This window comes from Mauremys mutica, chromosome 5 (genome assembly GCF_020497125.1).
Source record: "Mauremys mutica isolate MM-2020 ecotype Southern chromosome 5, ASM2049712v1, whole genome shotgun sequence".
Classification (NCBI taxonomy): Eukaryota; Metazoa; Chordata; order Testudines; family Geoemydidae; genus Mauremys; species Mauremys mutica.
In genome coordinates, this window is record NC_059076.1 from 91,470,025 (window position 1) to 91,482,191 (window position 12,167).

Here is a 12,167-nt window from a genome sequence, read left to right on the forward strand (position 1 = left end):
ACCTCCCGGGATGCCATGTCAGGCTGACAGATGGGTGCCTCCGTCCCTCTCAGAAGAGGGTCACCAACCACCACTACCCAATGTTTCCTCCTGGGAGTGGTGGCTGCGATCCTCACAGCTTTGGGGGTACATGGCTTCTCCTCTTCCACCTTTGCAGGTGATTCCTCATTGCCAGGGCAGCATAATGGTTCTTCATCACTGTGGTGGGAGTAGGGGGGGAGCACTGCCTGCTGCAAGAAGTAACCAGCAGCCAGTGTCCTCCTTTTGACAAAGCCATATCCTCCTCTCCTGGTGGCATGACAGCAGCCCTCTCTAACTGGATAGCTTTCTCAGCCTTGGATGTCTGATGTTCTAAAACAGTGATGCTAGGACTCCTCCCCCTATTCATTGGCTTGCAGGGATCTTTATGTAGGTGATTCTCGGAACTCCCGCAAGATGGCATTTGTTGCACTACACCAATACAGTGAGGAAAGATTTTCTTCAGAGTGCATGGAGAGGGGATGTGGGGTTTGCCCTGCTGGAGGGACACCTCTACTGTAATGGCCTTGAGGTACTTACTGTGTTGCCTGTTTAGCCTCTTTTTATTAGTAGAGCCTCCACATAGGTGAAATAATTTACAGGAAACTAGAGAGAAAGGTGGTTGAGATAATATCTTTTATTGATGAGAGAGACAAGCTTTTGAGCTTACTCAGAGCTCTTCTTCAGTTCAGCTCTGTGTAAGCTTGAAAGCTTGTCTCTTACCAACAGAAGATATTACCTCATCCACCTTTTCTCTGGAGTATCCTGAGACCAACATGGTTACAGCAACACTGCATTACAGGAAACTACCAGGTGAGTGCCTGCCTACTGAATTTGTGTGTGGAGCTTAGCTTGTGAATGTTGCAAGTATTTTCTAGTCATGTATTATATACATTATATATAGCATATGCCAGAAACCAGATGATGCAGTATATTTGTCCTCTCTGTCAACAGCTTGTCCTAAAGATTAAATAAATGTCTCATTGGTAACCTGAACAACCCGCAATAATGGATTATTTTTTTAATGCTGTTCTCTAGGTTTGGCAGTTTTCCACCAGTGGACCAGTCTTTTCATCCCCATGTATCTCAAGTTTCACTAAGCAAGAAATATATTTTGGCTCCCATGACTGCTTTATCTACTGCTGTAATATAGAAGGTAATTTACTGTGGAAATTTGAAACCACTTCAAGTGTATATGCAACTCCCTTTGTTTTCCATAGTCATGACTTGGAGAGTGAAACGCTGCTGGCAGCAACATCCACAGATGGTACAGTGTGGATCCTGAATGCTAAGAATGGATTGGTAGTGGGTGTCGATAAACTTCCAGGAGAAGTATTCTCTTCCCCTGTAGTATGTGGATCAAGGCTCGTTGTTGGCTGTAGAAATGATTATGTTTATTGCCTAGATTTGTGTATTGCTGAGAAAACAAGAACTACTAGGATGTGTTAATCTGCTTCATCTCTTGTGTTTACACTTGGACCTTAAGAACATCCTTGAATTGTACTTTAAAGCACCCAGGCCTGTAGGTGCTGCTCTTAGCCCATTCTACTTTTGTAAAATTTATCATGTTTGCAAACTTTTATTAGTTAACAATTTTGCAAACAGGCATGTCTACGCTGCAATAAAAGACCTGTGGCAGTGAGTCTCAGAGCTTGGGTCAACTGACTTGGACTTGTGCTGTGGGGCTAAAAAGAGCTCTTTTTAGTCCCGTAGCAGGAGCTTGAGTCAGTTGACCCTGGGCTCTGAGACTCGCTGCTGCAGGTTTGTTGCTGCAGAGTCAATGTACCCGTTGTCTTATCTGGACTAGGAAAAACGTGTGGTTTTCTTTTAAAATTTTGCCTATGTGCTGTTTAAAACATGATAGTGCTTAATGGCAACAGTGTGTAATACTTTTTTAAAATGTTACGTGGTCATGGTCCCCCCCAATCATGACCTCTGAACACATTTTTAAGGTGTTAGTGTCTACACTAGGTAAACATTGGTGCTAGCTAACATGTTTTCAGAGTCAAGCTATTTTCCTAATCAAGAGAGGGCAATTGACTTAATGATTGCTTAGCATCACGTGTCTGATTTAAGTTGAATTTTGATGAAAAATAAATGTGTTCACTCTGACATAACTGTTTCTGGCAATTTGTATTGAATTTTGTGCCATACGTCATGTCTAGCATGGATATTTGCTTGTCTGTTGGGTATCAAGTTTTCCAGTATTTGGTTTGGAAATTTAGCCTTTTTATTGAATGTGTATTAACATATTTTGTAAATAGATAACTGTGCCTCAGTGTGCCTACTGCACATGCATAGACTGAGGTGCTCTGCCCCTCCCGCACCTTACCCTTGAGGTTGCTATCTGTTGTGGGGAATCCTTCAGTGTCGATTATTCTATATAGGTTTTTAAAATGTGTTCGGGGGATGCAGCAGTGCCTGGGCCAGCCCCCACAGGGGGGCAGGGAGGGAGTGCCACCCAGCCCTGCTCTGTCCACAGCCGCAGCCCCACTCCTGGCCCCGCTCTCAGCTCTGGGGAGGGGTGTGTGTGGCGGCAGATGGGTAAGGGCGGGGACATGAAGTGGAAAGTTTGGGAACCACTGCTCTACAATTTTATCTTTTTACAGTATTTAGGGAAGCCGACCTAACTTGCAAGAATAAACTAAATGCTTAGCCCAAAAATAGTTGATTTGAACATTGTGAAGTTTACACTGGAACCCATTCCAAAATTATCTGATTGTTATAAGCCCATGTTTGAGCTTAAACACAAGAATAGTCCTATAGATATTAATAGGTATGTCTACACAGCACTTTGGAGCAAGCTCCTAGCCTGGGTCAACAGACTCAGCCTAGAGGGGCTTGCATTAACAATCTAAAAACAGCTGTGTAGACATTTTTGATCTAAGCCAGGCATGGCCAAACAGCAGCTCACGAGCTGCATGGAGCTCTTTTAGCATTAGTGGGCGTGCTGGGGCTTGGGCCTTCAGCCCTGGAGGAGGTGCCCAGACTCAGGGCTTCAGCTACACATGCACATTATAACAGGGAATTGCATCATGCAGGGCTGTGCGGACCCCTGTATGCTGCACAACGGCTGTGTTTACTGTTCATAAGTCGGATTTCAGTAGTTCTCAGAGTGATGATCTCTGTCTGGATTCCAGCCATGGTGTGCTCATGTATGCCATGCGCTGGAGCCAGAACTGTTCATGGTAGTGTCCGTTGATCTGCCTGTGAGTCATGCATCAACTGCATGACACATCCAAGGCTTTAAGAGGCCATGCAGGTCCAGTTCCCTCTTACTGCTACATGGCCAGAGACAGAACCTCTGTTCCTTGGTGCTCTTAGCTTGCTATGAGTACTGTCTTCACCTCTTTTTCCTTGTACGTGGTTTTTTCCTGCCCTTTAGTTGTAGTTAAAGCTCAGATTTTGTCATGGTAATTTGTAGTAAAAGTCACAGACAGGTGACAGGCAATAACCAAAAATTCACGGAAGCCTGTGACCTGTCTGTGACTTTTATTAAAAATGGTGATGATTGGGGGGCTGAGAGCTGTGGGTCCCCACTGCCCAAGGAGGCTCGGAGCTCCAGGACTGCAGGGAGTTGCTCGGCTCTCCAGGGGCTACCTGCTGCCCATGGCGACTTGGCGCTCCGGGGGCTGCCTGCTGTGGTTCAGAGGTCTAGGCAGGCACCTGGGCGCTGCAGGGTCCCCCACTGCCCGTGGGGACTGGGCGCTGTGGGAGACACCCCATCCCCATGCCACAGCTGGGAGCTGCAGGACTCTTGCAGCTGAGATCGCTGGTGCCCCCGCTGGCTGACAGCTGCAGCCCCTGGGGCTGAAGCAGAAAATGTCACGGAGATCTCTGGTAGTCACAGATTCTGTGACCTCCGTGACATAATCATAGCCTTAGTTGTAAAGTTAGTTGTCCTTTCAGATAATTTGTTGTTGCCATTTTTTACTTTTTCTTCCCTTCATGGGACTCTTCCCCAGTGCAGGGTCTATGCCCCAGCAAGTCAGGTGTAAGTACTGTGCTTTGTGCCCTTGCGCCTACTCTGTGAGCAACAAGTACCAAACTTGCCTCCTGCTTGGGCCCTGCCCATATCACTGCTCAGTGCTCCATTTGCAGCTTGCTCCCACCTCGGACTCTGGAAGCTTGGGAGCTTCGCCTCTGTAAGTTCCTCATCGAAGATGCAATGCAGCCACGTGCACCTTTGGATCCGGCACTGGCGGATCTGTCGGCATGCCAACCGGCAGCAGGCACTTCTCCCAGCCCTTCCTGCCTGGCACTAGTGGCACTGCTGCCTCTGCCTAAATCCCACTGTGTGCACAAGAAGCACACTCATGGGCAAAAGGGCAGCTCACCAATGGGGACTGCCACTAAATACAACATTTCCTCCCTGAGTCGTGACAAGTCGTGCATTGACTCCGAGGCTCCCACTCCAAAGAAACCTCGTTGAAAGCATAAATCCAAACATCGGAAGTTTTATACTTAAGTGTTAACCTTATGTTAATTTTGTGGATGACAGTGACATCTTCAAATTGTAAGAATTTCATGAGGAAGAAAACCGAAGTTTTAAGCCAGAATGGGAAGAAGATTTTGCATTCACTGTTAAAGGTGGCAAGCCCCTGTGTCTTATCTGCAATGTATCACTCACTCACTACAAGTGAGCAACTTGAAATGTCACTACTAAACGAATCACAATAGCTTTTCGTCTAAATATACACCTGAAAAAGAATTAAGGAAAAACAAGCTAAGCCCATTAAAATTACACCTAAACAGTCAACAGACACTACTTTCGGCATTCAGTAAGGAAGCTGACACAATGACTGATGCTAGTTTTGTTATGTCATGGAATATCACTCGTGCTAATCGTCCATATTGTGATGGATAATTTAAGAAGAATATTGCAGAAGTGGTTGCAATTTTTGATCCAAATAACACAGGACTTCAATGACTAATAAAGGAAATTCCAATTTTGCGCCACATTATGGGGAGACAGATCTCCCAGATCAGTGCTGATGTTGGAAGCAAGATGCAAAATAATCTAAAGAATTCTCTAGCATTCAGTCTAGCTGTGGACAAATCCACAGATATACAAGATAAACCACATCTAGCTGTATTTGTTTGCTGTATTTCTGCAGATGTAATCATGAGAGAAGAAATGTTGGACTTAGTGGTGCTAAAAGAAACAACCTATGGTGTTGGCATAAAGAACACACTTGATGCAGCATTGATAAATGCCGATGTATCGCTGGATAAACTTGAGTGTTTCAATGGATGGAGCACCTGAAACGATGTGGGGGAAAGTAGGCCTTATTGGATCTTGAAAAGCGATCCCAAATTTCCAGAGTTTCTCCCTATTGATTGCATCATCCATCATGAACATCTCACAGGCAGATACTTGAAATTGACAATTTCTGAACCCGTTTTCATAACATTTTTGTACTTCATCTGCTCAAATAGGAAGACTCATCAAGAGTTCAAACATTTTATTGAAGAGCTGGCTCTTGAAGACAAACCTATCAATGTATCTTTCTACTGTATTGTGAGGTGGTTATCAACCAGCAATGTCTTAAATAGGTTTGTGGAACTGTTGGAGCCTATCAGTGCTTTCCTTGAAGAAAAAGTCTTATCCACAACTGAAAGATGCACAATGGATGCAGGATCTGATGTTTTTCATTGATATTATGCAGCATCTGCAAACTCTCGACTTGGCACTCCAAGGGAAAGATAAGATTATTTCTGACTTTACTCAGACAGTCTTCAGCTTCCAAAATAAGTTGAAGCTTCTGCAAAGAGACATAGTGTCAAGAGACTTCAGCCACTTTCCCCATCTCAAGAGTAGGGTAAACACATTCCCTGAAATTGAAGAAGATCACAAACTTGAGGAATTCAGAGGTAAATGACAAGGACTGCTTGATGACTTTCAGGCCAGGTTTAAAGATGTGCAGAAGCTGAGATCCTGCTTTGCCTTTTTTGTTAACCCATTCATGTTTGATGTGATCAGCGATGGCTGTCTGATTCATAGAAACTGAATTGTTGGAACTCTAGGAGGACCAGGCTCTAAAGATGATGCATACATCAGTCTACAACTGAGTTCTGGAAGCAAGTGCCAGGAATGACGTATCCTCAACTCAAGAAGATTGGTGTGCAACTCATTTCAATTTTCAGCACTACATACTGCTGTGAATCACTGTACTCCATGATGATCATAAAATGGAAACATTGTGCAGTCCTTACAAATTAGCATATGACCAACCTCCTCCGTACCACCTTGACCGCATATCAGCTGGATTTCCAAAGACTTGCGTCCAGGATGGAAACCCACAAGGCTTCTAGCTCTCTCAGTAATTAGCCATGATACAGTAAGTAGGATGCTAATATTTGTAAAAATGCATATGTAAAGGTTGTGCATGTCTTATGGCTCTCAAACTACTGAAGATTATTGTATGCGGCCCAGAAGGTCAGTAAATTTGGCCATCCCAATCTAAATGATAGGAGTTACTCATCCCCAAACACCTTCCTTTGACTAACTGGTAACTCCTGTTAATGTTCTCAGGAGTCTTATAAACTAAGGGTGGAACTCTCACAGTTATTTAGCTGAAATGAAATCAATGGAAGTTGCATGCCTAAATTTCTTTGTAAGATCCCACCTTAAGACTACAGGCACTGCACTGGAAGTTACCTTAGGCTATGCCTGATCCTTTAAGATGCTTCAACTCCCCTATTCCCAATATATTTCTCTGTAGCTAAGGGTGCTCAGGTTCTTTTTAATTCTAAGCCTGTCCTCCAATGTGCTTACAACCCCTTCCAGCTTGGTGTCATCTGGAAATTTTATAAGTATTTTCCACTGCGTTGTTCAAGTCATTAATGAAAATATTGAATAGTAACAGACCCAGGACTGACCACACTAGAGTCACCCTCCCCATGTGACAGTGAACCATTACCACGGGCTTGAATAGGGACTAGGAGTGGCTGGCTCACTACAAAAGCAATTTTCCCTCTCTTGATATTGACACCTCCTCATCAATTATTGGGAGTGGACCACATCCACCCTGATTGAATTGGCCTTGTTAACACTGGTTCTCCACTTGTAAGGTAACTCCCTTCTCTTCACATGTCTGTATATTTATGCCTGCTTCTGTAATTTTCACTCCATGTATTGGAAGAAGTGGGGTTTTTTTAACCTACGAAAGCTTATGCCCAAAAAAATCTGTTTAGTCTTTAAGGTGCTACTGGACTCCTTGTTGGTTTAGTGAACCATTGTAGTCAAAAGCATAGTTATCAATCCTTCAACCAGTTGTGCACCCACTTTATAGTCGTTTAATCTAGACCACATTTCTCATTTGCTTATGAGAATGTCATATGGGACTATCAAAAGCCTTGCTAAAATCAAGATATGTCACTGCTACTGCTTCCCATCCCCCACCCCACCCCCTCCACTACGCCAGTGACCCTGTCAAAGAAGGAAATTAGGTTGGTTTGGGATCCCTTGTTCTTGACAAATCCATGTTGGCTATTCCTTATAATCCTATTAGCCTCTAGGTGCTTACAAATTAATAATCCGTTCCAGTATCTTTCCAGGTATTGAAGTTAGGCTGACTGGTCTATAATTTCCTGGGTCGTCTTTAAAAAGAACAAAGATATTTACTTTGTTTACCCTTCTCCAGTCCTCTGAGATTTCACCCATCCTCCATGTGTTTTTGAAGATTAATTGTTCTGAGATTGCTTCAGCTAGTTTCTTAAATACCATAGGATGAATTTCCTCAGGGCCTGCCAGCTTGAATACATCTAAAACATTCAATTTCTTGGCAAGCTACAAGGAGAGTAGGTAAGCTTGCTTGTGTAGCTTGACAAAGGTTTGAAACATTAATAATACTTAGTAATGGTATTGTAATGCATTAGACTTTGAATACAATAACCCATTTTTTAAAAAGTTAGAGAGTAGTCTTTGTACTAAGCATTTACTAATTGGCTTGGATCATTGAGTAAAATTCAAGACTTAGTTCATACATGTCCAGATTTGCAGACATTTAGCATAGTGACTTTTGAAGCTCCTGCATGAACAATTAAAATGGTGCTGTTGAAATGAATTTTGTATTGTCATATTTTCCTAGTTCAGTAATGCACAGCAGTGATGTGAATTTGTTGAATCTAAATTTGCAATGTCTTTCAATGGCAAAAGCTTCATTTTAAATTCAGGAACCATTTTCTTTGTTACAAAAACAGTTGCAGATTTTTTTATTGAAATAGAATAACTTTTTCCAATAATGGGACTATTTACATTAAAATCTGATAACCAAACTATGAAAATAAAATAGAAATTACACTAATGTATCCCTTCATCATAGGTCTTGTTACTCAGTTTTATTGTTGATAAAAACACATAGCAAGACACCTGTAGCACTAAAAATCCTATTTATAAATAAATCTGACCTATACCATTAACAGAAGGAAACAGTGAATGCATACATCATCTGGGAATTTTGACTGGATTATAATTTAATAGGAATTAAAATGACATTAAGTATAAGAAACAATTGCACTTTAAAACATTTGGAAAAATTAAAAAAGTACAGAAAACAAAAAACTCACAATTATACATTTTGTACATTACTATATGAACATAGAGGTTAATCATATATAACCTGTTCAGAATAAATGGTATTTTGTGTTTATAAATTACAAAAAAAATTGAGACCTTCTACATAGTGGTTCATTCAGTTTTTAAAACATTTTTGCTGCTTGGAATAATTTCAGTAGTAATTTTTTTTATTTTACAGAATTTTGACAATTTGTTCAGAAGACACAACAAAGCTAAAGCAAAGTAATAATTCACAGGTGTTTAGTGCAAATTTGTGTTGATGTTACATGAAATGTCAGTGTTGAACATGTAGACTTTAGAAGTGTTTCCAAGCAAGTACTGTACATACTGAGTGCAGTTTTTAGTATACTAGATACTCTGCACTTGTAAACACTCTGCTTTGAAACTTTAGATTACAACCATCCTTAATTAATTCAAACTGTTTGTGTGCTATAAATGTGTCGAGTGTTGTTTTGGTAGGTCAGTTCATTTTGTCATGCACAATAGCACCTACTTTTTGCTCTATAAATCATTAAACATGCTTTTCAGTTCCTTGATCCTGACTACTGTTTTTTTCTCTACCTTTGTGGTTGGCCTGTTCTCCTGCTCCCACCAAGCCATTGCATCTCCTTCGCGACACCACCCACCCCCAACCTGCATCCAAAATCCTGGTGATGGATTTCAAGCAGGTTAGAGTTATAATTACAACAACAACTCTTTTGCACGCTTCAAAACCCAGCTACGTACATTAAGAAGTGCTACTTTATGGACTAATTAAACACAAATATTATGGGCCAAATCCCCCCCTTCAGATAATCTCACAAAGCTCCCATTGAAGTCCCATGTTGTGTGCAGGTACCAGAGAGCTTACTTGTCCCTCTGGGTATAAAAATTTTAAATACTTAATGTGTTGGGAACAAGGATAGAGATTTTAAAGGTTCTAGTTTAAATATGAAACAGAGTGGAACACTGATTGCGCAAGAGCCACAAGAACAAACCTATTTTGAGCTGCACCTCTATTGAAGCTCATGTGTCTGTTGTGTTTGTGCTATTTTAACTGTGCTGCCGAACCTTTGTTTCCTACATAGGATGCAGTCTATTCAATAACTTTTGCTAACTAGCTTTTTTCAGTTCTTAGAACAAGGAGGACAGTACAGGGCTCATTGTTTTCTGCTTTATTTACAGTGTGCTCCCCTCCTTGTGCGATGTACAGCAATTTGGCTAAACAAAAGTAATATGAAGAGTTATCAGATACATTGTGCTGTAGTAATGCAATTTCTCCTTATTGAAATGCCTCCTTAAAATGCTGTAGACTTAGCTTATGACTCAAAAGAAAACATATATGCTTCAACAGAGGGGGATTTGCAGCAATATGCAAAGTTCATTGAAAACACAGGAATTTTTTTTAGGAAGATGAAGCTTGCTTTTTGTTGATGTACTTACTATGTGTAAAAAGCCATTTTTTTTAAAAAAAGCACAACTTCCTGGGTAGAAAATTTAAGGATGCTAATATTTTTATTACATTTTAAAGACTACTTTAAAAAAAAATAAAGAACATTTCCACTTAACTACATGGAGAACAGTTTAAAAAAAAAAAAAATTCAGCTGCAACTGCTTCCTCCCACCCCCCAAGTAAGTAAATTTTTTACTAAATTTTACAGCTGGGTTGTCCAGACAAATCACTTACCTTCCTTGTACTAAAGTCACTCAGGGAACAACCTTAGCAAAAATTAGACGTCAGAACCCATTTCATTCTCTGTTCAGGAAACTGAATTTTAAATAAGTTTAAGTTATCACCTTATATTGAGGATCCCAGTGTCTTGGTTTTCTGATTTTAAGCTTTTAGGCCCCAATCCTGCAAGCATTTACACATGAATAACTTTACACATGTCAGCAGTCACTTTGAACTCAAGGAAACTCCTTATGTAAACCTACTCATGGACACAGATATTTGTAAGAATAGGATCCTACATTGCAAGTGTGCTCTGAGCACATGGATGCCTAATAATTGACTGTACCTCTGAGTGAACGGGAGAAACACTTTTTGTATCCCTGCTCCCTCACTTTTTGTTTGCCCTATGACTATGTTAACTAGAACGATGGGCAACTCATTCCCTCTTTTTGAGGAGGGAGGTGCAGCGATTGTGTTGAGTCCCAATAGTGCCTCAGTAATTGGATGCTACCACTTCATTTGCAGGTGGGAAGAAGTCTCCCAAAATGCCTTGGATGGGGAGAGGTTTTCAAATCGCAAATAAACTGCATGAAACCTTGAGTTCAAAAGCAACCATTGGGGCTAAGAGGAGGGAGCATGCATTTTACATAATTTTTTTTTATATCAGAGAGGCCAGAATCTTTCCTTTGTCTGCATGGAGAATAGAGATCCAAAACCTCAGATGCAAATGCTAACAACATTTTAAAGAGCTTTTGATCTGAAGTTTTGGCCCCTCTTTTTATACTGGGCAAAACCAAAATCTCACATTTGAGCAGCCCTGAATTTTGCGAAATTGGATCTGAACTGGATGCCTGGGCCCACTCTACCTGGTTTTTCAAAGCAAAAGGATCTATGATGTGAGCACACACTATAGTGAGCTAAAGCGAAAGGGTGATCAGTTCGGTTTTTAATCCTTCAGGAAATGCGTTTAAATTTTGTTCAGTTTCTTTTGTCATATGTAAAAAGCTGAATACAACTAAGAAACAAACGTAAAGAGCAAAAAGGTTACAGTTTACTTAATGATCTGTGGACAGTCACTCCAGGCTTTTGCTTTCCTCTTGGCTAGGGCCAGCCAGGCTGGTTCTGTTGACACAGGGTTAGCATCAGGAGTAGAGAATCTCTTGGTAACCTCTTTTGCTAATGGAATTGATGGAACAGAATCTGAAATCTCCACTGTTTATTGATTTGGGAGAGAAAAAAAATAAAACAGATGAAACGTGCTACACTGTAGAATAAGGGAGAACTATGAACTTTGCTGTGAATCTGTTCACAAAATGTATAGATAATATCTTTAAAACTATAGTTCAGTCTTCTTTTTTTTTTAACTTCTATAGATGTTGAAAACCAAATTAATTTGGCTCAGATTTATAGGTGAAAACAATGAGTCATTTAAAATTGGACTAACCCACACACTTGAATGTGGTTTTACGCCAAAAAGTAATTCAGCGAACATGGAATGCTAGGACACAATTTTGCTCAGTTTATAAGTAAAAATGCTGTTTTTGATCTTTCTCAGTTCTTGAACCTCCCACCCAAAACCTGACAATCAAGCTAAATTCTTTCCTCCTTATGTATAATCAGTAACCAAGCTTCTGCAGGCACAGTTCTGCTCTCTTATACTTATGCAACCCCACTGACTCCAAATTATGCCCTCAGTGACACCTGGGCAAATCAAGGTCAGTAATGTAGCTCTGCAATTTTTACTTAGTTAACAATTCTGATGTTACCGTTTAAGTAGGAATAGAATCCAGCTTCCCTTCCCATAGCTGCTTGTTTGCAAGCTTCACAAGTACCAAAACCATTTATCACTAAAATAAGCAGATATCTCTGAATATGTACAAGTGGTGTATCTGTTGAATAAGAAATTGCCTTTTACAG

The 12,167-nt window shown here is 40.8% G+C and overlaps 2 protein-coding genes across 8 annotated transcripts in view; one reads left to right on the forward strand and one right to left on the reverse strand.

Moving 5' to 3' along the window:
• Positions 1 to 12,167, forward strand: part of AASDH (aminoadipate-semialdehyde dehydrogenase) — an 88,741-nt gene that overhangs the window by 36,715 nt on the left and 39,859 nt on the right. For 6 of the 7 annotated variants that reach the window (XM_045017943.1, XM_045017944.1, XM_045017946.1 and 3 more), the window contains exon 15: positions 1,057 to 1,174. In XM_045017943.1, coding sequence (XP_044873878.1) covers positions 1,057 to 1,174 — 118 coding nt within the window. Of the gene's footprint in view, positions 1 to 1,056; positions 2,146 to 12,167 lie in introns of those variants that run through there. The other variant, XM_045017942.1, reaches the window with a different exon arrangement.
• Positions 1 to 12,167, reverse strand: part of CRACD (capping protein inhibiting regulator of actin dynamics) — a 256,321-nt gene that overhangs the window by 22,901 nt on the left and 221,253 nt on the right. The window lies entirely within an intron of this gene.